General features: G+C 41.3%; 1 protein-coding gene across 9 annotated transcripts in view; it reads left to right on the top strand.

The window, feature by feature from the left end:
* The window catches only part of ANKRD44 (ankyrin repeat domain 44), an 82,777-nt gene that overhangs the window by 26,958 nt on the left and 28,182 nt on the right, over positions 1–27,637 (top strand). For 8 of the 9 annotated variants that reach the window (XM_015867647.2, XM_015867649.2, XM_015867645.3 and 5 more), the window contains exons 2-12: positions 993–1,076; positions 6,997–7,075; positions 12,704–12,774; positions 15,081–15,281; positions 16,108–16,195; positions 17,024–17,166; positions 18,522–18,734; positions 20,172–20,250; positions 22,311–22,425; positions 25,378–25,460; positions 26,473–26,590. In XM_015867647.2, the coding sequence (XP_015723133.2) occupies positions 993–1,076; positions 6,997–7,075; positions 12,704–12,774; positions 15,081–15,281; positions 16,108–16,195; positions 17,024–17,166; positions 18,522–18,734; positions 20,172–20,250; positions 22,311–22,425; positions 25,378–25,460; positions 26,473–26,590 (1,274 nt within the window). The remainder of the gene's footprint in view (positions 1–992; positions 1,077–6,996; positions 7,076–12,703; positions 12,775–15,080; positions 15,282–16,107; positions 16,196–17,023; positions 17,167–18,521; positions 18,735–20,171; positions 20,251–22,310; positions 22,426–25,377; positions 25,461–26,472; positions 26,591–27,637) is intronic. The other variant, XM_085552855.1, reaches the window with a different exon arrangement.

Below are 27,637 nucleotides of genomic sequence, written 5' to 3'. Positions count from 1 at the left end.
ACGGGTTTTAGACATGATTTTAAAAAGAGGTATCATACAAGCATCATACAGACGCTGACAGGTCTTAAGGCAATTGCTGTGAACAATTCCTTAACAGCAATATGCTTCTTAATTTAAAACTACTGCCTTTAAAAACAAAGCCAAATGGTCAAGTAGGAAAATGGCTACTTTGAGCCAGTTGCACAGCAGTGACTCGATGCGTATTGACCTATGCTGGTTTTATCTGTTTTATGGTTGTGTACAGGCATGGGTTTTTCCTGCTCCTAAAAACTGCTGCAGTACACAAGCCCACGGTGCAATGGGGCACATCAGGCAGCTGTGGTAAAAGATGCTGTTTTAGTTCTTTTTCTATCAGAGGTGTGGCAAGAGTGGAATTCCAGCATGAATCTTAAGGACATAAGGGATTAATGTATCTTAAAATAGACAGCAACAACTTAGAAGTGGGTTTTTCAGATGTGATTATGATGAATACTGTGGGGAAAAGAATGGGAATAATGGTATTTGGGATAACTTGTTTACAAGACTGTTACATTCCTCAAAGCCCGGAGAGCTGCTGTGGTTTTATGTGCTCAAGTAGCCAGGCACACTTCCATTTTGCAGGGTTATTTTTAATTCTGGTGATTGCAGGGCAACACAGACCACTCCTGTTGGTTGCTGAGGTGGGCAGTGAGCCCCCAGGCTGGCTGTCACCTGCCTTGAGGGGAGTGGGGGGCCACTGCCTTTGGGGATGGGCAGCTGGAACGGGGGCACCTCCTGTTTCTAGCACGTGCTAGAAGGGACATCGAGGGGCAGGTAGCTTTGTAGTTTGCAACCACCTGTGGCTGTGTGGTGCAGCATCTCCTCAACCACAGCACTCCTTGGCCCTAAGGGCAGCAATGTCAATGGAAGAAGTGTGGCATTCATGAGCGTTGGGATAAATAATATGTTATCTTTTAAAGCTGGAAGGAAACAAACAAACCCATAACACTGTACCTTCTCCTTTGTTTTACCAGCCTCCACTGGTCCAAGCTATTTTCAGCGGTGATCCGGAGGAGATACGGATGTTGATCTACAAAACCGAGGATGTCAACGCCTTGGTATGTGAGTTGGGATATGTTTGTGCTGGGATTTGTAAGCACCATGCCTGTGAACTTTCTCAGTGGCAATGCTAATCGTGTCCTTAGCAATTAGCATGTAACAGAGTGGAAAATATCTTAAACTTAGAGGCTAGGGGCTTCAGTAGAATCCTCATTATTCATCTGACATATCATTATCTCCAGCAGGTGATTTTAAGTCTTCTAAATGTATGATTCCAAACGTGCAGGTCACAGAAGGACATTGTTTTGCTGCACATTGAGAAAATGAATGAAAACAGCTGAAGGCTGCGTGTTTTCATTCTCTGTAGAGTTTCCTTTTTGAAGCAGTCCTTGCAAATCAGGAGCTTTTATTCAGCATCTGGCTGCACTTGAAGCAAAGCTTCACTAAAGGTCTCAGCGGTGAGGGTAAGGAAGCAGCATCTTGGCCGCTGTTTGCCCACAAAGGAACTGCTGCTCTTCAAATTGGCTTATTCTAGATAGAGCAATGGTAAGCAGCTGCAAACAAGTAGCAGTTAAGTGTTTTAACAGAGGGAAAAACTTGCTTAAAGCATCTTCTACCTTGAGCTTCCTCCATATTTGTTTTCTCTGTTCATCTTAAAAACTATATAAAACACAAATACTAATAATAGCAAGTCTAGGTGAACATGATAGTCCTAATATTTCCTCTGTATTTTGTTTTAGCTTTTCAAATAGTGTTTCTTGTACCAGGTTACAGCAGGCTTTTCAGATGTTTTTATATCCTTTGGCTGTGCTAGTGATGGTTGCTAGGGAGATGCTCTCATCTATTAGGTGCAGTGTTAAATGCTGAATATGTGTTTTATAGATGAGCGCCATAGTACTTAATGGAAAGAGTCAGTCAAATGGCTTTGCATAGGATCCTGTTTAAGTTATTGGTAATGGACACAAGAACTTCTGACTGAGCAGCTCTTTTGTCCTTTGTAGTAATTAGAAAAAGACCAGTCAACACCAAGCCTGAAGGCTGTGTTTTGAATAGTCTTTGCAAAGAAGTGTTAAATGCCTAAGCTGTCACTGAAGAAAGATCAGAAGACAGCATGTTTTGCCCCTGTGCCGCCAACTGGCTATTTGTGCTTACATTTCTATTTTAAGGGTGTTTTTAATTACTTCCATGGTAGTTTCTCTAGTGCTTGGGCGCTCACATGAGAGGAAGCTGACGCTGTTTGGCAGCGCTTTGTCCTTTGTTGGTCGTTTTCCTTTGCTGTGTTAGTACTGAAATAATTGAAACGCAAGTAGAAGAGGGAAATAAAACTCTCATTTTGAAGCAAGTTTTGGGGATTTCTAATGTTTTATAGATTATTTTTCGGAGTTTTCAAGGAAGGCAGGAGAAATAGCCTATGGAGAAACTATACAAAACGAGTGAAATACATGCACGTTTCTTAAGAGAAAATTTACCTTAGAGGAAAGAACTAAGAGCAAATCAGTTCAAAAGGTTACTTTTTTTTCTATTTTTTTCTCTGGCCAAATAAGTAAAATCTTCCCAAGCCAGGAAGCACGTGTTTATGAAAACAGCTGCTTTCTGGGTGCTGCTGTAGTTCTGACTTCTGTTTTGCAAGTGAGTTGCAGCTGCTTGGCTCAGAAGCGTGTTTTCAGGTCATTCAGCAGTCACTTTGACCTCCTCATTTCCATGCTGTGCCTGAGGGTACATGATGCTGCTGTACATCAGGGAGGCACGGGCAGCGTTACATGTGGCTGGCGGTGATCAGTGCTGTGTTGTAGAGGACTGAACATACTGCTTCCCTGGTAAGCCTGGGCTGCCTATGGGTAGCATTCAGCAGCCTGCTCTCCCAGGCTGTGTGGGGCATGGGGCTCGTTTTCATCCAAGCAGAGGTGCAGAACCAGCAGATCTAATGGGGCTGAAGTGACTCTTGGGGCCACGGTGAGGTAGAAGACCCTGGGCATTGCCTGCCCTCTTCTGCCTGTACAACTGGTCTGTAGATACGGCACCGGCTGAGACTGCAAGGCCCTGCACACATGCATGGAAGTTATATATACCTCTGCAATATTGCTAAATGTGCTTCTTGGGATGGTGCAAATGTTTGACAGTGCGAACGTGCACATGTTTCAGATTCTGCATGTGAAAGGCTTTGCATGCTTAGGATAGCTAATGTGGAAAACAGCTTGTCCTTTAGTGCAGAGGGACATACTGGACTTGGGGCAAGGAGACAAAGCCTTGTGGTATTTCAGTCATCTTGGGAATCGGGCCCCTGTCTTTGCTCTCATCCAAGAATTTATTCTTTTGGCACAGTGGAGTCTCACAGGAGATAGAGCTATCCTGGAATTAAGTGACTGCCTTCTGGATGTGCTTCTGCCATGTTAGAAAGCTTCTGAAGGAGTGGATTCAGGATCTTTGGAAGGCTTCTGTTTTGTCACAGTAGGACAGTTGCTTGTGAGCTATTGTCAGCAGGTTAAGTTTTTATGGAACAGTAACACTTGTCCTGTTTCTTTAGGCTGCAAATACACCTGTAATTGAAAGGAGAGAGTTTGAAGAGGTCTGGCTCTCACGGCTTTACCTCTAAGAATAATTTAAGTAACAAAAGGCACTAAACTGATAAAAAACAATTTATCATTGCAAAAATCATTGCAGAATAAGTTTCAGGATTTAAGCTGAAAACTTTGAAGTAATGTGGTGAAATCAACATGTGAATATGATCTGAGTGAGCACAAAAATCTTTTTAATCTGGCCCTTGAAGGACTACATTAGCAGACAGTGAGACGGGGCATGGCTAAACCCTTTAGAAGCATGTTCTTCTAGCAAGGTCACATATTGCATATCTTTGTCAAACCTTTGTTTATCAAATTCAGTTTCAAAGAAGTATTTCCGATAACTGCTGTAAAATAATTACTTGCAGTAACAATTGTGGCTGATGTTACAGTAGAGGAAACCTTCACTTTTCCAGTGTATTTTCTCAGTCTTCGTACTTGCTTTGAATAGTTTATGTGACCTTCTGGCTGTGGCTGGTCGCTTGGAAGTGGTAGCAGTCCCAATGCTTCTCTCAGCTCTCAGCTAGGTCACCTCACAAAAGCTGTTTCTCTGGCACTGTGCTGAACCATTTCTGCTGGTTTCTCAGGCAGTTTGATGACAAAAGGTGAGTGCTGACACCTTCTGTTCAAATCCCTCTTATATTGTAATAGTAAATAATTACGTCCCCCAAATCATCTCATCTGAACAGCTGATGATCTGAACAAAGGTTCAAATCTTGTGCCTACTTTGAGATATATGCTATGCTGAGGACAAACCGCTGGCCTGTTTCTTAATGTGCCTGAGTATTGTCCATAGGATGGTATGATTCATGTGAGCCACTGTTCTGCTAACCGTGTTCACCGTGGCTCCGATCCAGTAAAGCACTTAGGACTTAATCTGTGTTGCACCTTATCAGTGCCTCTGGGATCCCTTCAATGGTTGAAGCATGTGTTGAGTGCTTTTCTTGTTGAGGCCTTCTGCTCTTGATCACCTATTTGTAAAGTTCATGATTTCCTTTATTTGTAGTTGAAAAATAAAGTACAGGTAATGTTAACTCTGCATCATCTCTGAGAAATGGTGTAGGCCCCTAGTAGGGTTTTGGTGAGGCTGCTTGTTTCAGCTTCTCTTTTAGCCATTGTTTGGCTTCTCCGCTGTCTCTTACTGACCTTTCATTCCTTCAAGAGCTGCACTTGAAGCAGGCCTGATTATTTGTCTTGGTGCCATTTGTAACTCTGTTATCACTCCTACCCCTCCTCCCCCTCCGCTTTCCTTGCTTCATAATTTATGTTCCGGTTTGGGGCACTGCCAAATTCTCTTGCAGAAACGACAGATTTCCTTCTTTAATTCCCATCTCCGTTTGTAGCTTTCAGTCTCTACATCTATGGCTTCTTTATTTTTTTTGTGCTCCTTTTAATGCCTCTGAGACAGAAGGACACCTGTAGTCCAACAGCTGGACCAGGTGCAGTGCCAGAGCTTTGCAGACCTTGCTGGAGTTGATGGCGGCTCTCAGGAGGAGAGGAGAAGTACGGTGGGACAGACAGGCGGGTGCTCCAGTTCCTCTGCATTTCTCTCAGCTTTGAGTGCAACATAAACAGGAACTTGAGCGTTTTCCTCTGCTGAGTTTCTCAAGGTTCAGCAGCAGACATCTTGATGGCGCTTCCCACCGAAGCCCAGAAGATGCTGCCTGGAGGGCTCTTGTGTTCATTTGCCCACACCGTATGTCTTTTCCTTTTTATCCTCTTTGTAGTTTGTATGAGGATGAACTTTCTTTTGCCTGGCTGAGGTAAATGGAAAAGGCTTTGGATTTTGTGCCTAAAACTTGGAGAAATCAGGTTGAAGCACATCCTCATGATGAAAAACTTTTCTTTCTCTGAAGGTTTGATTCTCGTGTGCTATGGAAGGATTTTGCATTGATTTATAAAAATAACAGCTGAGATTACATACAGTTAGATACTATTCTAGTAGTGGAAGTATTCCTTCTGTTGTTCTTTTCCAAGTTTCAGGCCTATTAGTATCCCTTTGGTTTAAAAATGCTACTGCAAAGTAGAGCGTAACACTTCTACTTATCTCTGTCCTTTCCTCCCCGCATTATCAAATTTCTGTCAGGCCTACAGTTCAGTATGAAGTATTGTTTATTATCAACTAAGCAGTTGATAATAAAGCTTTATTAAAGCAGCTTTGGTTCCTTGATGTAAAAGATTTCTTGTTCTTGCATTGGTAGCGTTCAGCTTCAAGCTGATTCAGTTCTATTGCCAGACTTGGCAGTGCAGCAGGAAGCTGTTGGAAAATTTATCACTGGCAGGTATGACAACTATTAGAAATACTACACTGTACTAGGAGAAATCTGCATTAACATGAACAAGGTAAAAATAAATAAAACTCTTTTCTTGTACAATTCTTGCACACATCCTGGTAAATTTGATGTAGTGGATAGCATTTGGGTAGGCAATGAGGAGCAGTACTTATGATAGATGATAAAAGTTATCTTGATGTATGAACTCATGCAGCCCATGAAATCTAGACCGCGGTGGGTGACAGCACAGCAGAGGTCAGTGAGCAAGCAGTGCGCAGTCAGATTAGTCTTAATGAAGACTAATGAATTTGTTCACATTTGTAGACTCTGAAGATAGTCCAAAATAACTTGCAGTTGATGATCTCCTGGGTGTGTTAAAAGAGTTATTTTACTTGACAGACTCAGGGATATTTCAGGAGAGTGCAAATATCAGCAGGATTTCTCTGCTGGTATCGTTTGCAGGAGGTGGTAAACTTGTTACCAGCATTGAATGATGGTAGGCTGTAACTTAGTTAGTCTAATTGATAAGTCTATTAGAACTTGATGTATTAGGGGTTAAGAAGCCAAAATGAAATCTGTTTTAGGACTGAGAACAGAGGTAGAATGGTATGATAAGTGGTATTAAGTGTTGTTGTGATTTGTTGCCCATATCATCACACTTAGCAGTTTCCTTTAAAGGCCTACGTTCAGAATGAAGCAACAAGAAAGGTTTTTTGTAAACAACGTGTTTATTACATATGAGATTATAAGAAACCTTGAAAATGTAACTTCTTAATCCTGAAAGCGACAGGAATCAAGAGAAAATATCTGTGCCTTTGAAGCTGTATGCAAGATAATTTGTTCTAGAAGTTTAAAGCTGCAGACCTAATTGGTAATATTTTTCTAACTAGTGTTTAAAGTTTCATCACTGTGTGCAAGTCCATTTCTGTCTGCGTTAGTCAATGAGAGTAAATGGTGTACAGTTACCTTCCAAGACTATGAGAATTGCATCTCATTGAGTTTTATTCTTTCAGTGGTTAAACTTACAATTTTAATTGCAAATAGAAATAGTAGTAGAAAAATACACACTGTGTAAAAACACATTGTTTGCTAATACTAATGCTTGCAGTCATCAGCCGTGTTTTGTAACTATGGTCTGTGGCTTTTAGGATGCTGAGAAGCGAACTCCTCTCCACGTTGCATCATTTCTTGGGGATGCAGACATCATTGAGCTTCTTATTTTGTCAGGTAAGTTAGCACCTCTCACTGCCACTAACTTAAATTCATTTTAAACCTACAAGAAATAAATAATAAAACACATAAGGGTGAATTTAAAGGGTACAAATTTCTGGATTTCATGGAGCTGGTTGCACTTGTTTGCTGGTAAAAACTTCTACAACTTTCAAACTGAGAATGATTGTGGAGTCAAAAACACGTGTAAAAGGAAATACATGTTTGAAACGTGGACTCCTAGTCTTGGAGCCTAAGGCAAGAGTTTCAGTTAAGCTAAAGTTAGGGTAGAAGAAGCATATGAGTGTGTATACAACACAAAATACTGTGTGCACAGTATTTTTTATATCTGCACATTGTCTTAAGATACTCTAGTCAAAACTAAACTATATCAAATGTTTTCTGTAAATACCTTCACATACATATCTTTGTGTGATGCTTTAAATGCTTTATTGGTTGCCAAAAGACTCATCTTTCTAGATGCTCTGATATCTAGCGTGGGTTGCAGAAATACTTCAGTCTTTTCTCTAAGGTAGTTTTGGTACATGTAGTAGATTCACACTAGCCATTTGTGTATTCAGGGCCCTAAGACCAAAAGGACCAAGCCTTTTTTGCTTGGCAGTAGCACCATAGGCAATGCAGCTGTCAGTGTCAGAGTGTCCTGTGCCCTGCCCTTTGTTTGCTGTAGCTGTGTTTTCTTTGTAAGTTTTTTTTATTTTGAGGATATTTTGAGTAATCTAATTGTTTAGTGAAGGTAACTAGTTTGACATCCATCATAGATGAGATTTTTTTTGCTCTAACCCTTATATCCACAAAGCGATGTAAATGAACATTCATCTGCTGGCAGGTTGTGCTTGGATGTTTTTTCATTGTGTCAGATGCAAGCAGTCTTTTCTTCACTAGGAGACAGAAGTTAAACCTAATCTGTGTATGTGTTCTTGCAAAGTGTGTCATTTGTAACGTGTTGTTGTTTTGCTGTTGTGTGTCTTTTATTCAAGTTTTGCAAATAACACCACGGGGAATATCTGCATAAATAGAAAGGTGAAGCAGTTCTGCCGATTCCTCCTGTGAATCTCTATAGCATCACAACATGTCCTGATGAAGGCAGAGTACGTTCTGCTTCTTGTTTTCCATTGCGTTCCTAGTGATAGAAGGAAAGAAACTTCCTTGTGTTCTTCTGGGACAGTTTGTTCCAGTGCCTCACTGCCAAAAGGTCATCTGCAAGCTGTGGGGTTTGTCTGGTTAACAGCATAAAATGTAGGTGATAAGTCTTATCTATTAGCTCGACAGGAGTCAAAATTAAGTATTACATTGTGTTTTCTGTCTATTCATTGTGCTGTAATCTCCTTACTCACATTATGTATCAGTACGTATATCCAAGAGCAGGTTTATGAGCTATAAACACGTTTTTGTTACTGGGATCTGTGAACTAGGCTCTGAAGAGAACAGCGGCATCTTCCTTTTGTTTCACTTCTTCATTGCAAAATCATAATACGTAGGAGTGATTCCTAAAAGATTAATCACAGAATCACACAGAATCACAGAATTACCCGGGTTGGAAGGGACCTCAAGGATCATGTAGTTCCAACCCCCCTGCCTAGCAGGGCCATTTGTCATTACAGAATTCTAACAACAATTTCACTTTTGAATAACAGAGGTTTTTCTCTTTTAATGGAATCATGAAATGAAGTCTTATATCAGCAGAAAAGCTTAGTTATCTGACTTAAAATGAGAGGGTGTTTTTACTGAGTGAAAACGCAAAAATTCTTGGTGTTGGAATCAAACAGAAGTATTCTCAGTTATGTGTGCCTATACCTCTCCCCTTCCTGGGCTTAATCTGGTACTGAGGGCAGAGTGAGTGAGCTCAGTTCCTTATCCTTTGTCCTCCCAGCCTGTGATCTGGGCAGTATTACTGTATCTTACTATTTCAGAAGGCCTTGATCTACTTGGCAAGAAGATTATGCACTGGGGGGTGTATGTGCAGTATTGACATCCATTCTTTCTGAGTTGTGCGTAGATGAGGAAAAGGACAAACCTCAGCGTGGTTTGGAAAGGTTCCTGGTAAGCCCTGGCATGCAGATTTGACAAAAAGACTGTCACACGCTTGGCAGGTTCTAGACCATCCCTGTCATGTAAGCAGCAGGGAATGGCACTGCCTAGCTTGTATTCACATACAGATTTTTATGTTTTATGGCAGGCTAAACAGTAGGGAGGGTTGGAGTGGCAGCTTCTCTCTGTTTTTCCCATGGCTTTCAGACTCCACTCCTTGGGGATTAAAAGAGTTTGGAGGATGTCCCAGGACTATCTCCTCACCCTTTCATGTTGGACCCAAGACCTGCGTGCTTTTACCTTGCTGCTTACTCCTCCCTGTCCTCTAACTGCAGTGGCATCTCTGGGCCAGTTCCCTCATTAGCAAGTGACCCAGACTTAGCTCTGATGAACTTCGAGTGCACCTCCTGTTTCTGTCATGTAGCTGTTCTCAGACTCTTTGGTACATCTATTGACATACAGCATGTGTTGCTCTCCTGTTGAAAGTCCTGGTTCCACCTACTGGCTGGAGCCATTCTGTTACATTTTTTTGTGCTGATCTTTGCTTTCTGTTGTGCATCTCTGTGTGGTGGTGGGTCACTACTTACATTTTTGTGTTACTGCTACTGTGTTCCAGCAGCACTTAGAAAGGTGCAAGTTATTAATGCAATTAGTATGTTAAAGAAGGCTCCTTCACTGTTGATCGTGCCTGATTTCAGAGATTTAGGTTGCAGGATCATTGAAATATGTGAATTTTGGCAGATGTTCTGGATGGAAAATCATTTGGTTAGGATAAAGAGATGTTAACTTTTTTTCCTGAAAGCAAACATCAGGTTGTTTATTTCTGATCTCAAATGAACAGAGGCCATTTCAGATTTATTTCCTCTTTTGGCAGAAAACAAATGGAGAGTGAAAGATCTCAGAGATTACAGCAAAGCCAAATGAAAGAAGAATGTTTTCACGCAAAGATTCCTCTCTGTTAGTTTTACCTTTATGCATTAGGCTGTCTGCTTAAGTTTCACAGACCCAAAACCCCATCAGCCAGGCCCTTCCTTCAGGCTTGTGGTGTGAGGCCCTGCAAGCATAGGCCTGGGGATGGGGCTGAGGAAGGGGAAGGCTTCTTCTCTTAAGGAATATTTATTTTTCATTTATTTTGTGGGGTGGGTGGTTGCTGTGGCTGTGTGGAATGATATTAAGAGACAACTTTAAAGGAACTTAACTTTTCAAGGTAGAGTGGTCCTGTGAAGGCCGCCAGGTAGAGCAGCTGGTGTGTTAGTGGCTGTAGGCCTCTTGCATGTATAAACAGAAATACATTTAGGGTAGGCATTCCAGTTTCATAAGTATAGGAGACGCCTTTGAAAATGTGAGCATTGCTTCCCAGGTGCCTCCACATTGTCACTTCAAAATGGAGGTACTGTCTGTCCCCAGAGGCATCCCTCAGTGCTGGCGGAGCTCTTTGATCGTCATTAGCTGTTGCCTGCAAGGAACCTGATGGAAAACTGAAGGTTGAATGTTGGTAAAGCAAATAGGCAGTACAAAGGGAAACATTTTGGAACTTCTCTTCAAAGAAATACGTGCCTCAGTTCACAGAAAACGCTGGCTTTGCTAACAGGCAACAGCTGAATTATGCAGCTTTGTAAAATCATAAATCACAAATTTATTCAACTGGCACATTGAATTAGACGCGTTATAGCAATTTCACTTTGTCACATAAACAGCACAAAACCAGAAAGAAGGGGAAAGGGAATATGGAAAATTGCTGAAGAAGAAAATGTCCATAATGTGCTGCAGATTATTTTATTTATAGTAGCCATGTTTTGCTTTTATTATTTTCTTTCATTCTTTTCTTGGCAGCCATCTACTGTAGCCTTCTGAAGGGTGAGTGGGTCAGTGAAAGGCATGAGTAACTACAGGAGGAGACACTTGCCTAGGTTTTTTTAGTCATCTTTGTATTCTCTAATGCTGTGGGGTTGTTGAATACTGACAAACTATATGATTTCTCTCCCATTTTGTCACTCTCTACATAGGCCTTTCTGATTTCCTGCCATCTGCTTGTGGGAGTTGGCGAATAGGCAGCAATAAGGCAAAAGAAAGCTTAGTCAAGAAAATAAGGATTTAAAAAAAGAAAAGAGCTAGGTATATATAAAATACATTTCTAAACCTGAAGAGAAGCATTTGATGGCAGTCATTAGGAGTTAATCTAGGCAATTTGTACCCCCAAAATCCCTATAGGATCACAGCAGTGTATCATGAGGTACCTTAGAGTTCCAGTGGTGGAAGATGTGCCTGCTTTATGTATCTCTAGAGCACCTCAGTGCAGGCTTAGTGTTGGTACTGATAGGTATCAATCATAATGGCCTTCTCAGGAAGGGAAGGGAAGGCAGCAGCTTCCTTACTTTAGATAGATGAATTTGAAGATACTTCAAAACTGTCACACACCTTTACTGGGGTATTCCTCTGGAGTGTAGGTTCTGCTACCAGATACAAAAAGTTCTAAGGTGAATTATTGCTTCTGATTATGCTACACTGGTTATGAAAATAGGTTTCATCTTCTTCCAGCCAAAAAAATTGCGTCCTAACTTGTGGTAATCTGAAATAACTCATTTTTTTTTTCTCTGATTAGCCAGCACAATTCCCAGTATCTGCTATGATTCAGTGGCAAGCACCTTAATAGTTCTGAGAAGCAGCCTTCAGAAATAATTTCTGATTCAGAGAGTGTGATTTATTTATGACAGGATTTTACATGCACTTAAGCTGTGGTTCACAATGGGGCTTAGGAATCATTTTGTTCATGAAGTCCAGAGGCTGATCCAGGCAAAGAACATGATGCTCTTGCTTCTCATAATTTCTGCCTACATATGCTGGTCTTCTCAAACCGGTGCTGCTGTCTGCAGGCATTTAAAAAAATGAGTTTCTCCATCTCTTTCCACTGAATGTTTCATCCTGAGGTATCACTTCAATGGGTAGTTTAATATTTCTTTCAAACAAATCTCTTCGTACAAATACAGAATCCCTTTTTGTCTGCGGTCAACGAACGCTATAGTAAGTTGTTTAATATTCTTCTTTTATCCATTATTCTGGCAAGTGACCCTGAAACCACCCTCTTGCACAGCTGCCTTTTGTCAGAGTGCACATTAGCACTGAACTGTGCACGAGGCAAATGGATCGTGCCCTCCATCTCCCTTCCCATGTCTGCTGAGGGGTGCTTGCAGATGCAGAGGTGGGGAGGCTTTCTGTTTCCTTCTCATCCATTGTGCTTCCCTGACTTGTCTTCACAGCAAGATCTGCTAAGCAGGAAAGCAGAATTTTATCAAATATCCTGTATCTGTTAATCTTATAAATGCATACACATTAGTGCACGTGTACATACATATGTACACGGTCCCCTGCTACAAACTGTGCAAACTTGTCCAGGAAACAAGGCTATATCCAGTTCTGTTCTTTCTGCATTTGCTTCTATCTGTCTGGGTGATGGAAATGCATTTTTTAAGGGTAGAGGAGTGCCAGAAGAGCTGAGATGAGAGACTAAATCTGCTCCTGTTACTAGGAAACCAGTTGGGCAATGCTCTTCGTGTCGCACCCAAGGCATGGATGTAACCTCTGCTTGTTTACTTGCAGGCGCTCGTGTTAATGCCAAAGACAATATGTGGCTGACTCCTCTCCATCGAGCAGTTGCTTCAAGGAGTGAAGTGAGTAAGATTTGATTACTCTGCTTTTGGGCATAAACTGCGCTGGGGGAAAAAGCAAACCATTGAAAGCTGCAGCAGGCAGCGCTGTGACTAACGGGTGAGCATGTGCTGTGTGCAGGGCCTGCAGCATTGCATCCAGAGACCAGCTTTTACCAGCTAATTACAGCTGCTGTTGAGTCTTGGTGTGGCTGACTTTCCCCTGTGGGATGCTTTGCATAGCTGGAGCAGGTCGCGCTGAGCTGCTGACAGCTGAAGGGAGCAGCCCTGGCTGAAGTGAGATGGTGTCAATGGTGTGCAGGGCCATCATCATCATGCAGTGAAATGAGGAGGAATCAACCCATATAGACGTGTGTATGCCAGGAGGGAGTGGATGTGTGTGAGATCCAAACTGCACTGTTTGTTTTGGTTAATTGCATTTCAAGGCATCCTTCAGCTTTTCTGTTAATCCGCTTTGATTTGTGCACAAAGGAAGGTTAGCCCATATTTCTTCTGCTAGACAGCTAGAAATCGTCTGGCATTGTGTTGTGCTTTTTCCACTACAGTCTGAAAAAGGAGCAGCAGTAAGTACCAGGGAGATGAGCGTGCCGTTATTTTGGCTTTCTGTTTTGGACTCCTTGTGCTCTTCTGTCTCCCTCATACTCAGCTAAAAGTGAGCCCAGTTCAGGCTGAGTTGTGAGGGGAGGGGTTATTGGACAAACAGAGTGTGGCTGCCTTCCAGGGACTGGCGGAACTTGAGTCACCTTCATAACAGTCCCAGCGCCTGCCAGGCCCGCAGGCAGGAATCCTGGGCTGCTGCTGAACTCGGGCATTGTTTGGCTACTGGCTGAGCTTCCAGCTGCTGGCAGCCGCCAGAACCCGCTGAAAGGAATATCTGATAGGATATGAATGCTGTAATGGGGCAAAATACAAAAAGCTGTGTTGAGGAACAAAGGTCAGATTTTAACCTTAAAAACTAGCCGCACTCTTTCTGGTGCAGGAACTGCAGCGTGTTTGGTTTCTTTTTTGGACGCTTCTGAGTATAGGGTTTTTATTTTCAGTCACAGTCCTAACTGAAAATGCATGTCTTCTTGTGGGTTTGTGCCTGCTCTTTAACTCCTCAGCTGCTGAAAAGCTCGTTTTATATTGAGAAACTCTTCCCTTTTGCTTGCAGTTCTGGTACCCGAAGGAAGTACCAGTGGGTGCAGCAGGGGAAGGCGTGTGGTGTGGGAGAGCGGAGATATCTCAATAACATGGGCTAGCTGGAAATGCTGGACATGGAGGCTTTATACAAGCATTGCAAATAAAGAAGTCAATATTATTAGCTTAAATTTTTCAGTCTTTACCATTTTGAAATTCTCCCTTAACTTTTTTCTTCCTTCATTGAGAGTCAAATGACATGAATTTTCCTGCTGACTTCATATCCCAGCTGGGTAGGTCCCCAGTGTATTGCCTTTAAATGGCTTTTAGAACAACAGGCTTGTAATTAAGAAAGAAAAGGAAATTCTGTTGAGACATCAACGATCATTCTTGGTGCCTGGAGAGGGGCTGTCTACTAACTGAACCACTCTGTTAGATGTCAGTTGTGGGATGGCTATAGAAAACGAAATGGCTGAAATGATTGGAGATGAGAGAACAGAAGCTCCTCCACATCATCAAGATGTATTCTTGATGCATACTGCAGGCATTCTCCTGGGCCTTTCTAGTTACAAAGGGGCTATTTAAACTCACACACGATGAATTTAGTGTCCATTAATAAAACTTTGGCTGGACTTGGCAGGAAACTTTTCAGTTTATGGAAGAAGAATTGAAAGAACATGTAGTGCTAGGACTGTCCCACTTCCCAGCTGTGAGTTGTAACTAGCAGGGGAGGCTACTTGAATGCTACTGTCCCCCAGTGACTCTTTTGTATTTGGTTTCTGGGGAGGAATAGGAGAAGAAACAATGTAATATAGACAGAGACTTACTTTTTAATCCAACTTAATGGCAGATGCATGAGGAGAAGCAGAACGGAGCTGATCTACTCTAGGGGATCTGAAAGGTTAACTGGCCAAACAGATTGGGCTGTGTGCATGGCCAACTTTGTATGTCCTAAGATCAAATTGGAACACTGTGGATGTGGACATTGCTTTGTACAACAGAAGAAGAGGTGATGCATGCTCTGGCATTTGAATCACCAGCACCACAGGTGTTGCTTGGATGGATGTTGTTCCCTTTCTGTCCTCCTGGCCATGCCTGGGATGCATAGCTAAAATGGATAGGTAACACCACTGGGTTGTCAACTGAGTGTTTATTGGAACTGCTTGTTTATAGCTGTGTTGCTGTTGTAGGAAGCGGTGCAAGTACTGATCAAGCACTCAGCTGATGTCAATGCTCGGGACAAAAACTGGCAGACCCCATTGCACGTGGCAGCCGCAAACAAGGCAGTAAAGTGTGCAGAAGTTATCATTCCCATGCTGAGCAGCGTCAATGTCTCTGACCGAGGTGGGAGGACAGCGTTGCATCATGCAGCTCTGAATGGCCACATTGAGGTGAATTGTTTAATAGCATAATTGATCTTTGACTATTTATTCTTTCTCTTTTTATTTTTTTTTCTCCTCCTTTCAAACAGTTGGCTTGCTGTGTCTGGGTCTAGACTAAGCCCCATCTTACTGACCCCCATGTTTGCTATCAATCATCTGCTTTCCAACCTGTATGCCAGGTTTCCTGCCTGCAGAAGTGAGAGCGTCAAGAAATTGCCTGTGCAGATCTGGCACACGAGTGTAATGTACACGCAGACTTGGGGATCTGACTGTGCACATGGCTCTGGCAATTCAAATGTGTCCTGAGCTATTTTGTGCTTAACTGCCTGAGAAATTAAGAGCAGTAGAATGGAGCAATGGGAAAACTGGTGGATTCATTTCATACCGAAGTAACATTCAGATATGTGAGATCCAGTCTGCTTTTCCAATTAGTCTTCTAGAAAATGTGCTTCTGGTTTTGAGATGATTTATGCTGCTTACCTAATACGAGTAAGCTCTTCTATTCTAATTACTGGTTCTACATGAAAAAATGGCAAGGCAGCATACAAGTGGAAGGCACTTATGCATGTATGTAGTTGGTGGTGTTAGAGCATTTTGTTGGGGAAGAAAGTTGTTGAATGTGTTTTTTGTTTTGTTTTTCTTTTGCCTGAATTTGCTTAATTCTATTATTATGTGACTGGTAATAGAGAGAGCAGCTTTTCAGCTCTTAGCCATACTGCAATCACATGCAGAACAGCCTGATTTTATGATCACAACTTTATTACTAGAATGACTTTTTATGAAGTATCGAGTGTCTGAGATACAGGGTTTGTTCACTTGCTGTTGTTGCTTCTAGATGGTGAACTTGCTCTTAGCCAAGGGTGCGAACATCAATGCTTTTGACAAAAAGGACAGAAGAGCTCTTCACTGGGCCGCATACATGGGTGAGGCTCAACTTCTTGTTTGAATTTCCTGAGAGAGGAGACACTGGTTCATGTAACAAAATGTTAGTAAATGCTGCTTAAATAAATCAGACTGTATTATACTTTTTAAGTTATAGTAACTTTTGTTATTACAGGGGATTATTGGGATTATTTTTTATGTAGAAATGCCAGGACAAGAATTGGTCACTCTTGTTCAATGGCTTTTGCATCAGACAAGCAATGTATTCAGATTGTAATTAGCTCTGCTTCAGCATGAAGCAATAATGACCATTCCTCAGTTCCTTGATTCAGTTTTGGTGGTTAGGGCACTGTTTGGGATGGTAAGACACATACTTTGAAACCTTGAGGAAGAAGAGGAAACTAAAGACACAGGTGGGTTATAACTTGCAGTTATTTTGAAGTCTAAGTATGCATTTATAGTCAAGTTCAGATTCAAACCTTTGTAGATTTACATTGAGGATTTTTTGGTATTGGCAAGTCACAAACCTGATCTCCAGATCAGCAATCAATATTAATTCTTACATTGGTACTGGTAGACTTGGCTTCAAATTATGCACTTACTTAAAATAAAATGTATTTGTGTCCTCAGTGCTGCCGAAAAAGAGGGAACCTTTATTTTGGAATTTGTTAAATTAAGTATTGTTAAAAAATAAATAATAAAAAAAGAGCATTAGCAATTGGATCTACAGATAACATCAACAGGATGTTGTTTTGGAAATGTTACTGTCTCACTCCTATGTTCACTGATCTTTCTTTAAAAAGGGGAGTAAAACATGGGCTGTTATTTTTGATGGGGAGCTGCTGACTGCTTTCTCTCATCTTTTGAAGGTCACCTGGAAGTCGTTGCCTTACTGATTAATCATGGTGCAGAGGTGACTTGTAAAGACAAGAAGGGTTACACCCCGCTCCATGCAGCTGCATCCAATGGGCAGATTAACATTGTGAAACACCTCCTTAACCTGGGAGTTGAGGTATGTATTTTTCTGTATTCAAAGATGATACTTTTCTCTTATGGATGCTGCTACATCATTGAAGCTTCTGAAGAAAACAGTTCCTGTTTTCTGGACTATCAGAAGCACCTTATGCTTTGTGTAGTTTATTAGTTTAAGAGCCAGGAAACGTTCTAGAATGAAAGTGTCTGATAAATTCCAGGTCACCTTGCTGAAGGATTAGCAATATGGAAATGTATAGAAATATCTGCTGTTTCTGTGGAGGAAGGTGGAATAACGAAGTCTCTCTTGGCCTGGCATTCCCTTCGGTATGATGAGAGGAGATACACAGTACATATGTGGAGTACTTCACTAAGCTGCATTTCAGCTTGTTTAAATTTCAGGTGGTGTATTTCCTGCTGTAGGTAGTGGAGGGAAGGGGAAGGATTATTTTTGCCCAGGAAAATATCTTTATTTCAGAGTACAGACTTCTCTTAGACTAATAGCGTGAACTCAGTGGTCCAAAGCAGCAGTGAAATGACCAAAAGAGTCTGTGCTGGTTGTCAGTCAAAGTTACTGAATACATCCATTGTATTTGCTAGTTGTATAGCCAGCTGACTTGACCTGCCAAAAAAATGTCAAAAGTCTGTGTTGAATGTGAATAGGTGTTTCCCATTATTAGCAGTACTGTGCTAATAATGACATTGAAGTTTCACATTCTCCACGTAGATAGGATCTTCAGTATCTTTTCTGTAGAAGCTTCTTCAGAACATGCTCGAGTCTCTTGTGCAACCTGTCTCGCCCTGCTTTACAGGACAGCAGTTGAATTCTAAGCCCATGATGAAGAAGTAATGTAATCTTAATTACATCTTCATAATACCGAGCTGCTGAAAGTGGTTTCTTTATTGAAGTGTAAATGGCCGTGCAATTTATCCATCCATTCACTAAGACGCTTTCCTTTCCCAAAAGGAATCTGTGGAAAGAGATCTTAAGCCTGATTCTATTCACAAAAACTCCATAGAACGCATTCTTTATTTATTTTTTAAAGACCGAGCTTTTTATTTATCTTTCCCTCCCATTTTTTATATTAAAAAGCTTTCCAGCTTATTAGGATTTTTATCATCATCATCATTACATAGTCCTGCTATCAGCTTTAAGCTTCGGTCTGGCTTTTAGAAATTGCCAGTAGGATAAGAATTTAATGATAATGAAGGTAAAGCATTCTAAATTAAGCTCTCTGGGAGTGCTTTTTATGTCAGTGAAATTTGCTGGTGAGAAATATGCCCTATGACAGTTGAAGCCTTGAGCTATTTCTATTTGCAGTACGTGATACAGTATGTGAAATGATAAGCTGATGTCTGCTGTAATGTTACCTGTGTCTCCTTGTCTCATTCTAGATTGATGAAATGAACATCTATGGAAATACTGCGCTTCATATTGCCTGTTACAATGGTCAGGATTCTGTTGTTAACGAGCTGATTGACTATGGTGCTAATGTAAATCAGCCCAATAATAACGGATTCACTCCCTTGCATTTTGCTGCTGCCTCCACTCATGGAGCACTGTGTCTTGAACTACTAGTGAATAATGGGGCAGATGTTAACGTTCAGGTAAAACTGGCATATTAGTTTTAATTTATCCTATTTTGCATACCTAAGGAGTGTGGAAACTGCAGTAATGATTACAGCAAGTCCTTAAGTTCTTAATAGAATTAGAGTGATGCTGAGAATGCTAATCATTGAAGTGTTTGGATGAGGTGAACTTCTAGCAGAGGAGCATTCAGTGCCTTCATAAACATAATAGCAGCCTTAAACTCTCGGCCAGCCGCTCTACTGAAACCACAGCTAAAATATAGTCCCAGGAGCTCCATCAAAATGTTGACTTGGGCAATGGTAATAAGTCAAGGAAATGTTTCTTTCTGGTGATTTCCTTCTTCCTGCAAAATGCATTTAATTAAATCTGATTCTAACTGAGTTTCTTTAGACTCGCCTGGGTAAGTAAGACCCCAGGGTTGTTTGTTTACATATTTTAGATCTTGAGTTTACAAAGTCTGATTCTAATTTGGTTATCTGAACACTCTTGAGATATAAGTGATAAGTAAATCTTGATGAACCTGAACGGGACTTGCAAGAAGACTTGAGATCTCTAAGTTCAAATAAGACTTTGGCTGCTTTACTTTGAATTGTGCGTGTTTCAGTTTCTCATCTGTAAAAGTGGTCTCCTAGTAGTGGTCTCATCTAGTAGTTCTGGCAGGTTCCTTGAGATCAATGGACAGTCTGTACTATTTAAACTCAGAATTATTGAGGTTAAATTAGATATTGTGCTCATCAGTGCATGGCAAAGCCCAGTGCCAATAAAAATGAAATTATGTGAGTAGAGAGGCAGCTGTTGCTATTTTCTCGGCTCCTCAGCTTTCCCAAACTCAGTTTCTTTCTCTAGATCCCAGAACGCTGATCTCAGCTCATTGTAGCTTTCCTCGTGTCCTCATTCCTTGTTTTCTGTTTGTCTTTCGTAGACTTCCTGGTTTTGATTAAGTTGAGAAATGTATTTATTTGTTTTTATAGTGGCTTCTGTTTTAGGATGTATCTATACAATTACAGATTGAAGCATCAGTTATATTCTTCATATCTCTGTGAGTGCTCCTCCTTAGCTTTGTAGTTCATTTAAAAAACTTCTTCTTGCTGCAAAGAGTAAGGAAAAAAATAAACTGATTAAATGGGAAATAGTATGGTCACATTCAAGAGTGATACGTCATACATACACGTGGAAGTTTCTACCAAATACTGCATATGGCCAGGCTATGGGGGTGGGCTGTAGCTCAGATCATTTCCTGATCACTGCTGAGGAACTGCTTTACCTATGTTTGTACCTTTTGCATTTATTATGATGTATTGATCATATTATAACATATTTATTATGACATATTGTCTTTAGAAGCTGTTGGAGATTTTATGTGAAGAATAGCTGTAGGATGTTGAACTGAGAGACTTCAAGTTGTTACCTCTTCCTTTCATGCTAAATGATTGTTTTTACTTTTTGTTTGTTAGAGTAAGGATGGAAAGAGCCCACTGCACATGACAGCTGTCCACGGGAGGTTCACACGGTCACAGACCCTCATTCAGAATGGTGAGTTTCATTGCTTGTTCAATGACCCAGAATGCCAGGGAACTTCTCTGAAAGGTGTTCAACTCTGCATCAAGTTCTGAGTGTGATTTGCATTTGCAGGTTTCCTCTCATATTGGCACCTCTTGGTTCTTAACAAAATCCGATCTTCCTCTAGCAGATGATGAAGCAGCTGATCTTTTGTGATTCTTAACCTGAAAATAGGAGTTGAGAGCTCTGTGTAGGGTATTTCATACGATGAGAGGAAGGCACAGCTAACTTTCTCAAATGATTAGAAGAGTACAAAAAGTTCTAGTTATCCTCCTTTGAGAGCTGTGGTGCTCTTAGGGCCCACACTGTTGTCTCTATGCCACCACTTAACAGCTGTAGTTGTCTTAACTCCGTTCGCTGCACATCTTATCACTGTCTTCTTTAAGTGCTGAATAAATACTTTGCAGGGTGGACCAGCACCGCTTTATTTATTTTGGCATAGCCAGAGAAGATTCCAGAGCTTGTAATCACCTGTCATGCTCATTAAGTATCTTTTTTGTCCAAGAATTCTACAGCATATAAGAAATATTATTGTTGGAGATCTGACAGAGGCCTGTTCTCTGACTTTCAGAAGTTCCCAATACTGATTGTTTACTTGTATTTGTTTTTTGACCGTTGTACTGGACAGGACAGTCTATTTCCTTCTGTTTGGTTGGTTCTGTTTGTTTCTTTGTTTAACTACAATCCCAAACTTGTCACCTCATCTAACTTGCAATATCCCTGTTCCAGCATTTTGCTAGCCTTTATTTACCATTAGGAAATTCCTCATAGCATTTTACTAGAACTTTTCATGTCGTAGTTATGGCCTGTTATCTCACCTGCATAGAGGAAATGCATTAAATATTACCATATCCTCACATTAGCAAAACTTTTACATGCTTTCATAAAGTATTATCCCAGAAAACTAATGAAATATGGTCTAAATGAAAATATTACTGTGCGGGTGCATAGCAGCTAGAAAAACTATGTTCAGACATTAGTAATGACTGTTGAAATGGAAGGTATAATGAGGCTTCTCCGCTCCCCTCCTAGGTCTGGTATACTATACCCGTATTTTCATTAACAGCTTGGATGGTAGAATATGGAGCGTGCTTTTAATGTTCAAAGAAAACATGAAGTTAGGAGAGACTGTTTGGCAGAAGCTGGAGTCAAAGTTGAAAATGAGCCCTTAAAATTGAGTAAAGTTATAATGCAAGTAATGCAAAGGAGAGATATAACACAGGCAGGAATATCAGTTACACAAATACAGAATAGCAAAAGCTCAGTATGTGACATTTCCTCAAGAAAGGATTTGGTATTTGCAGACGATGGGGCATTGAACGCACGTCAACAGTGCCATGGTGTTGCCAAGAGAAAAAACAATAGAGGCAAAAAGCATACAATGTACAGGAGTGTACAGGTAGGAGCAGAGCCAGCAGGCATGAAGTAATCCTGCTCAGCTCAGCATTTGTAGACATCAGCTGTAGTACTGCTTCTGGCTTTTGACATTTTCCTTTCAGAAGGATGTGGGCCAGCTGGAGAGAACTGGGAGAAGGACAAGGATGGTTGAATTACAGCAATCCTAATTTACAAAGGGAGACTGAAAGAACACAAGTTGCTCGTTCCAAAATGGAAAACAGGGACTCGATTGCAATCTTAGTGTGCATCAAAAGCTATAGCAGAGAAGAAAGAAAATATTGGTTTTTCCTGTTTGAGGATCAAACACGAGATGACAGGCATAAACTGCAGCAGGAAAAGTTCTGCTTAAGCACTGTGTAGCAATTGCTGATGATTCAGTGTTAGTTGGATGTCATCGTGCTCACTGCCTATTCCCACCACGTGTCCCCTCTGAAGTTGGAGAAGGAGGTGAGAGCACTGCTGGTGAACCATGGTCAGTACCATGGCTGACAGCTGATTACTCACTGTGTGCCGGCCTCATTCTTTGAAATTCAGTGGCCTGATTTTCTGCGTTCACTGGAGAGAAACAGCATTTGTAGTCACAAATTCACACTTAATCTTTTGGTATTAAACTGTCTGAAAATATTTTTTTGTAGGAGGGGAAATCGACTGTGTTGATAAGGATGGTAACACCCCACTGCACGTGGCTGCAAGATACGGACACGAGCTATTGATTAACACCCTCATAACCAGCGGAGCTGATACTGCCAAGTAGGTGGCTGAAGTGGAGCTTCTAATGATCAAATGCTATGGCGTTATAGGTATTCCTCGGTTTCTGAGGTTAAAATGGTTAAATGCATTTGTTCTACTCTAAAATATGAAATGGTTGGATGTGTGGAAGGGAGGAAACCATGCTAAGCTCTTACTTTGCAGTTATACGGTTGCAAGTAGCACCAGTGCTGCTTTTTTCTCTGACAGGTTGATGCAACCCACTGTTACAGGATATACAAAAAATGCATCTTGGTCACAGTTATCTCATAAAGTCCCTACCAAACAGTTTGTCTTGGAAACGTAACTGGAAAAATTTCAAATACTTTCCAAGGTCCATATTCCATAGTGTTTAGATTTGTGTTATAATGACTTGTTACATGCGGCGACAATTCTATTATCTTGTATCTTTTGATGTGATGAAGGATAATCAATAGAATTGCAGTACTACAAAGCAGATGTTACCAAGCCTGATCTCAGTATAAATGTAGATCCTGTGTTGATTTGCATTGTTTCTGATAGCTGGATGACTGAAATAATAGGGCAGGTTTTTTCAGATTTGTTATTTTAGGGCATTTTTTAATGAGTAATGGGACGGCAAGTTGAAATGAGGCACAGATTACTCAATGTTGTTACCTTATGGCCTCTCAAAAGAGAACAGCAAACCTGAAGTAAACAAAGGAGTGTAAGAAAAGAGTAATGCTGTGCCATGAGATACCTGTACTGGATGCTTACATTGGCATCTGATTACATAAATGTAAATTTTCAGCTACCAACTGCATGTTTCCTGTTCAAGTTTTTGAAGTAGGATGCACTGTGGAAGTCAGTGACCTCCGTTGACTTGTCTAGATAGGAAAACCTGTTTGCAGATTGAAATGGTTTTGTTTTGGAGATGTTTCCAGCTCCCTCTGATTGATGTTTGAGGATGTTTAAGAAACGGATACATTTGCCCGTATATCTGCATCCAGTATGGTTATCTTTATTCAAACTCAGAAGGTGGGACAGGTCTTCAATGGGCATGGGTAATGAAATTCCATAGGTTCCAGTTAATGTCACATTAACATAACCAACATAAAGATCTTGGTGTGTAAATCAATGTAAGTTTTTAGTATCTCTTTCTCCAGTGCAGTAAACTTTGACCTGCAATTGCTAGCAACAACTGCAGACAGCTCAGTTGGCCTTTGAGATAGCTATGTTTTAAGGAGGAAGTGTGTGTAAAAGGGGGGAGGAACCACTGTGAGCAGCGCAGTTGAAGCGTGACCGGGTTAGCAGATGTGCAGATGGTGTGTTTTGATGGAAGCCAGCCAAAACACAGGCTGGGTGGAAATCTTGACCTAAAAGATGAAAAATATTGCTTGAGATAACTAGGGGGAGGAGGATATGGAGGGAAATGGGTGTAGGAAGAAATATGGCAAGGCAGAGTGTCCAGTATTGGTTTAAATGACTCCACAGCTCCAAAAGAAATGCAACCTGTTTATACAGATGCATCAGCTCAGTGAAGCTTGTGCTGTTTCCTTTAGAAGAACAGACTGCCAGACCATCTTTAAAGAAATTTACTCTAAAATGTAGATGCTGAACACTGAAAACATGAAAATCTGTGTAGCTCCCCAGGTTGCTCCTAAGGGTAGAGAAGCAGCAAGGAGGATAAATGTGATGTGGAGACAGAGGAAGGGTTGGAACTGTGGCATCTGGAAGGAATGATGTCTTTAAAAATAAACCAGTATTGGTTAAATATATATGTGCAAAATGTTGGTGAGGACAAGACATCTTTATTCACATGCACACTTCTTTTTTAAAGCATCATTAGTGATTATGATTGGTGAACCTTGCAAGAAAAAGACGTTCCTTTGTCTTTCATCCATGTATGAAATCTACCATGAGGTGATGGTGCTTTCCATCTATTGCCTTTCAGATAGGAATCCATCTGCTGCTGTTCAAGTGTTTGTCATTTTCCAAACGTGTATCTGCTGAAGTAGGCACAAGATTATGATCTTGGTGAGAGAGTTGGTTAAGGGTTTCGTGTTCGTATGCACCTGGAGGGCTGCCTGTAATAGCATTTCTGGAATAACTGTGTACTTTGCACAAAACACAGGGCTAAGTGACAGAAGCCAAGATGTCTAAGCTTAGAAATCTAAGACAGTTTAGAGGATGAGTTGGAGTGATTTGTGGGTGCCAGTAACATCTGCTGAGTGCTCAGCTTGTTGAAAAATGAATGTGACTGCCTGATACAGGTGTAGCTTAATGATAGGTGTCTGCTTGTTTGTTTTGCCTTGGTTTTCTTTTGTTTGAGCGAGTATGTCTGCTCTGAGGAGTTTATGGTATAATTGAAAGGAGGGTTGTGTATGCAAAGGGAAGGGGGAGTGAAAGAGCATGTGAGGATAGTAGCTGGAGCAAACAAGATGAGATGATTAGTTGTTTGGGTGTGGGAAGAAAGCCCAAAGTGTCCCATCACTCTATAGGAAAGCATGAGAAGTCATCTGGTGATCCAACCCTGCAGGTGAGGGGAGAAAAGGAGGCTTTTGAAAACCCAAGTGAGATTTATCTAAAGCATGATAACAACTGCACAAATGGGTTTCAGAAATGATGCAGGGAAGCTTCTGGTATTTACTTTTACCCCTCAGGATGCCATTGCAGTATATGCAGCCGATACATAAATCTGTTTATCCCACACTGGGAGATTGACTCTGCTTCCTCACTGTCCCCCTTTCATTTCACATTTTTAGAAGTCTTCCCCCTGCATTCTGTTCCAAGTGTAGTGCCAAGATTTTTCTGTATCAGAATTAATTTCAACTCCTGAGCAGGATAGTTGGTAAATATAGATAAAATTAGCAAGGCAGGAAGAATCTGCTTTGAAAAGGATGAAAAATGCAGCCTTTATGGAAGGACCTTTTGTGTGTTTGCATGCCACCTGTACTTCTACAAGGCCCTATCTCACGAGGCTGTTGTGCCTTTCAGGTGTGGGATCCACAACATGTTTCCTCTACACCTAGCAGCACTGAACGCTCACTCAGATTGCTGTAGGAAATTGTTATCCTCAGGTAAGTAAACATAGCAGCCTGTGGAGCTCTGTAATGTATCTGTGCTGCTTACAACCTCTTTATGCTCATTGTTGTGAACTGTTGAAATGAAAGACTTCCTGTGCTGCTGCCTGCTGTGGTGTATGGCATGTGCGGGGTTTTCCTAAGGACATGCTGGTAATTCCTTCCATCCTGGAACGTTCGTGCACAAAGCCCTTTCCAAAAAGCCCTTTCCAAAGCCTAGTTTTGCTGACCCAACTGTTGTAAAAAGAGGCAGTTATCAGAGGCCATATCCCAAATCTCTTTTTTTTCCAGGCAAGGGTTCATCTGTCTAAATAAACAAACAAATACGTAAAACAAATACCCATCCAAAAAACAAGGCAGATCAGTCTGTTTCCTAAAAATAAAATTAAATATTGTTTCATTGCTTAACATACAAAATGCTTCACAGCTACTTTTTTTTTTTTTTCTCCATAAGCTTGAGTCCTGTAGAGCATAAAAAAGAGTGTGAAAAATAATGATAAAATACCTTTACTGGCATGTTTTGACTTTGACCACCAGGTCAAGAAGGAGAACAAAACCTCTGGGTTACCAGAGTTACCACTGCGAGGCTTTATCTTGGGCCTTGTGCATCTTTGTGACTATCCCTGCATGCTCCTGGAAGCCTCTTTCCAAAAACTAAAGCCATTCTAATAACCACACACAATAGAATTGGCCCTGTTTCGTGTTCAGGCTGACTCTGGTTTGTTCTTATTTCTTCGTGTTTTCTGTCTTCGTGTCCTTCTGTCACAGTTCTCAGAGTGTTTGCCTCCTAAATGCCTGCCACACGCTTTTCAGTAGGGATGTGGTGCAGAGCTGGATGCGGAACTGAATTCTCATTGACTTCACAGCTCTTTTTATAGAGCTGCCAAAGTGGAGCAGCCGCTCACCATTTCCGCGACAACCTTTTTCTGACTGTAGTTGCTCGTGTTCTGTTTTTTTTTCTAACTAACTGATTTTTCTGTCTCTGCAATGTTTCTTGTGGTTTAACTAGGACAAAAGTATAGCATAGTGTCCTTGTTTAGTAATGAGCACGTGCTGTCTGCAGGCTTTGAAATAGACACCCCTGATAGTTTTGGAAGAACGTGCCTCCACGCTGCCGCTGCAGGAGGGTAAGTAGTTGTGACTATAGCTGTTATGTTATTTTGTAGTTTCATTGCAGATTTGGTGTACACAATTCAGCTATGCCAGCCACAGATGCCAGATTTGGGTCACCCGAGATGATATTCTGCCACTGCCCTCATGCTCGTGTTGCTTGCTTGCAACATGAAGATGGTCTGATCTCAACAACAAATGGCTGACTTGTGATTGAAGCACGAGTTTCAGACACAGAGTGAAACTTCCTTCTCATATCCCTGTGAAAAACTGCCTTGTTGTGGGCAGGAGTGCTGTGTGCTCACCCAGATCCATGTATTGGCCATTATTGTTGGTGAGGGCTATCGGTCAGTAGGAAACTGCCAGCTCCCAAAGCAAAATGCGGACTATGTGGAAGGAGCTGTGGCTCCCGAGATGCTGCTGTTAGGGCAGTTATTGCCAGCTTCCTCATCTGGACTGCGTTCTTGCCTGTAAACACGAGCATGCACTCTTGTTTGCTGCCTTGCGCTCAAGCATGCAACCTGCGCCAGGGGAGCCTCAGGCTGGACATCAGGAAGTATCACTTCTTGGAAAGGGTAGTCAGACATTGGAATGCACTGCCCAGGGAGGTGGTGGAGTCACCGACCATGGGAGTGTTCAAGAAATGTTTGGATGTTGTGTTGAGGAATATGATTTAGCTGGGAAGTATTGGTGATGGTTGGACTAGATGATCTTCTAGGTCTTTTCCAACCTTGATAATTCCGTGATTCTGTGAACCTCAGAGTCCAAATGTGGCTCATCTCCCTCCCAATTCTCAGGTGCAAGACAGAAAACAAAATTAACCCCCCACCACCAAATTAGGAAGCCAAGACTGTTAACCTTTCAGGACGATGTATTTCTACCCAGAGCCTGGAAATGGAAAAAAAATGAAAGCTGAAATGTATCAATTTAACGTAGCATCCAGGCAGTTAAGTATTTCCAAATTGTTGTCAGTGGAGCACTGTGAAGTTAGCCCAGCAAATGGACAACATGTTTGGCAATCATTGAGTTTTGACTCTTCTGTTGAGAACTTCGTGGCTCAGAAA

Source organism: Coturnix japonica, chromosome 7 (assembly GCF_054131305.1).
Source record: "Coturnix japonica strain WE chromosome 7, WE-NBRP24, whole genome shotgun sequence".
NCBI classification, from domain to species: Eukaryota; Metazoa; Chordata; class Aves; order Galliformes; family Phasianidae; genus Coturnix; species Coturnix japonica.
The sequence above is the reverse complement of the archived record's forward strand: the minus strand, read 5'-3'. Positions and strand labels throughout refer to the sequence as shown.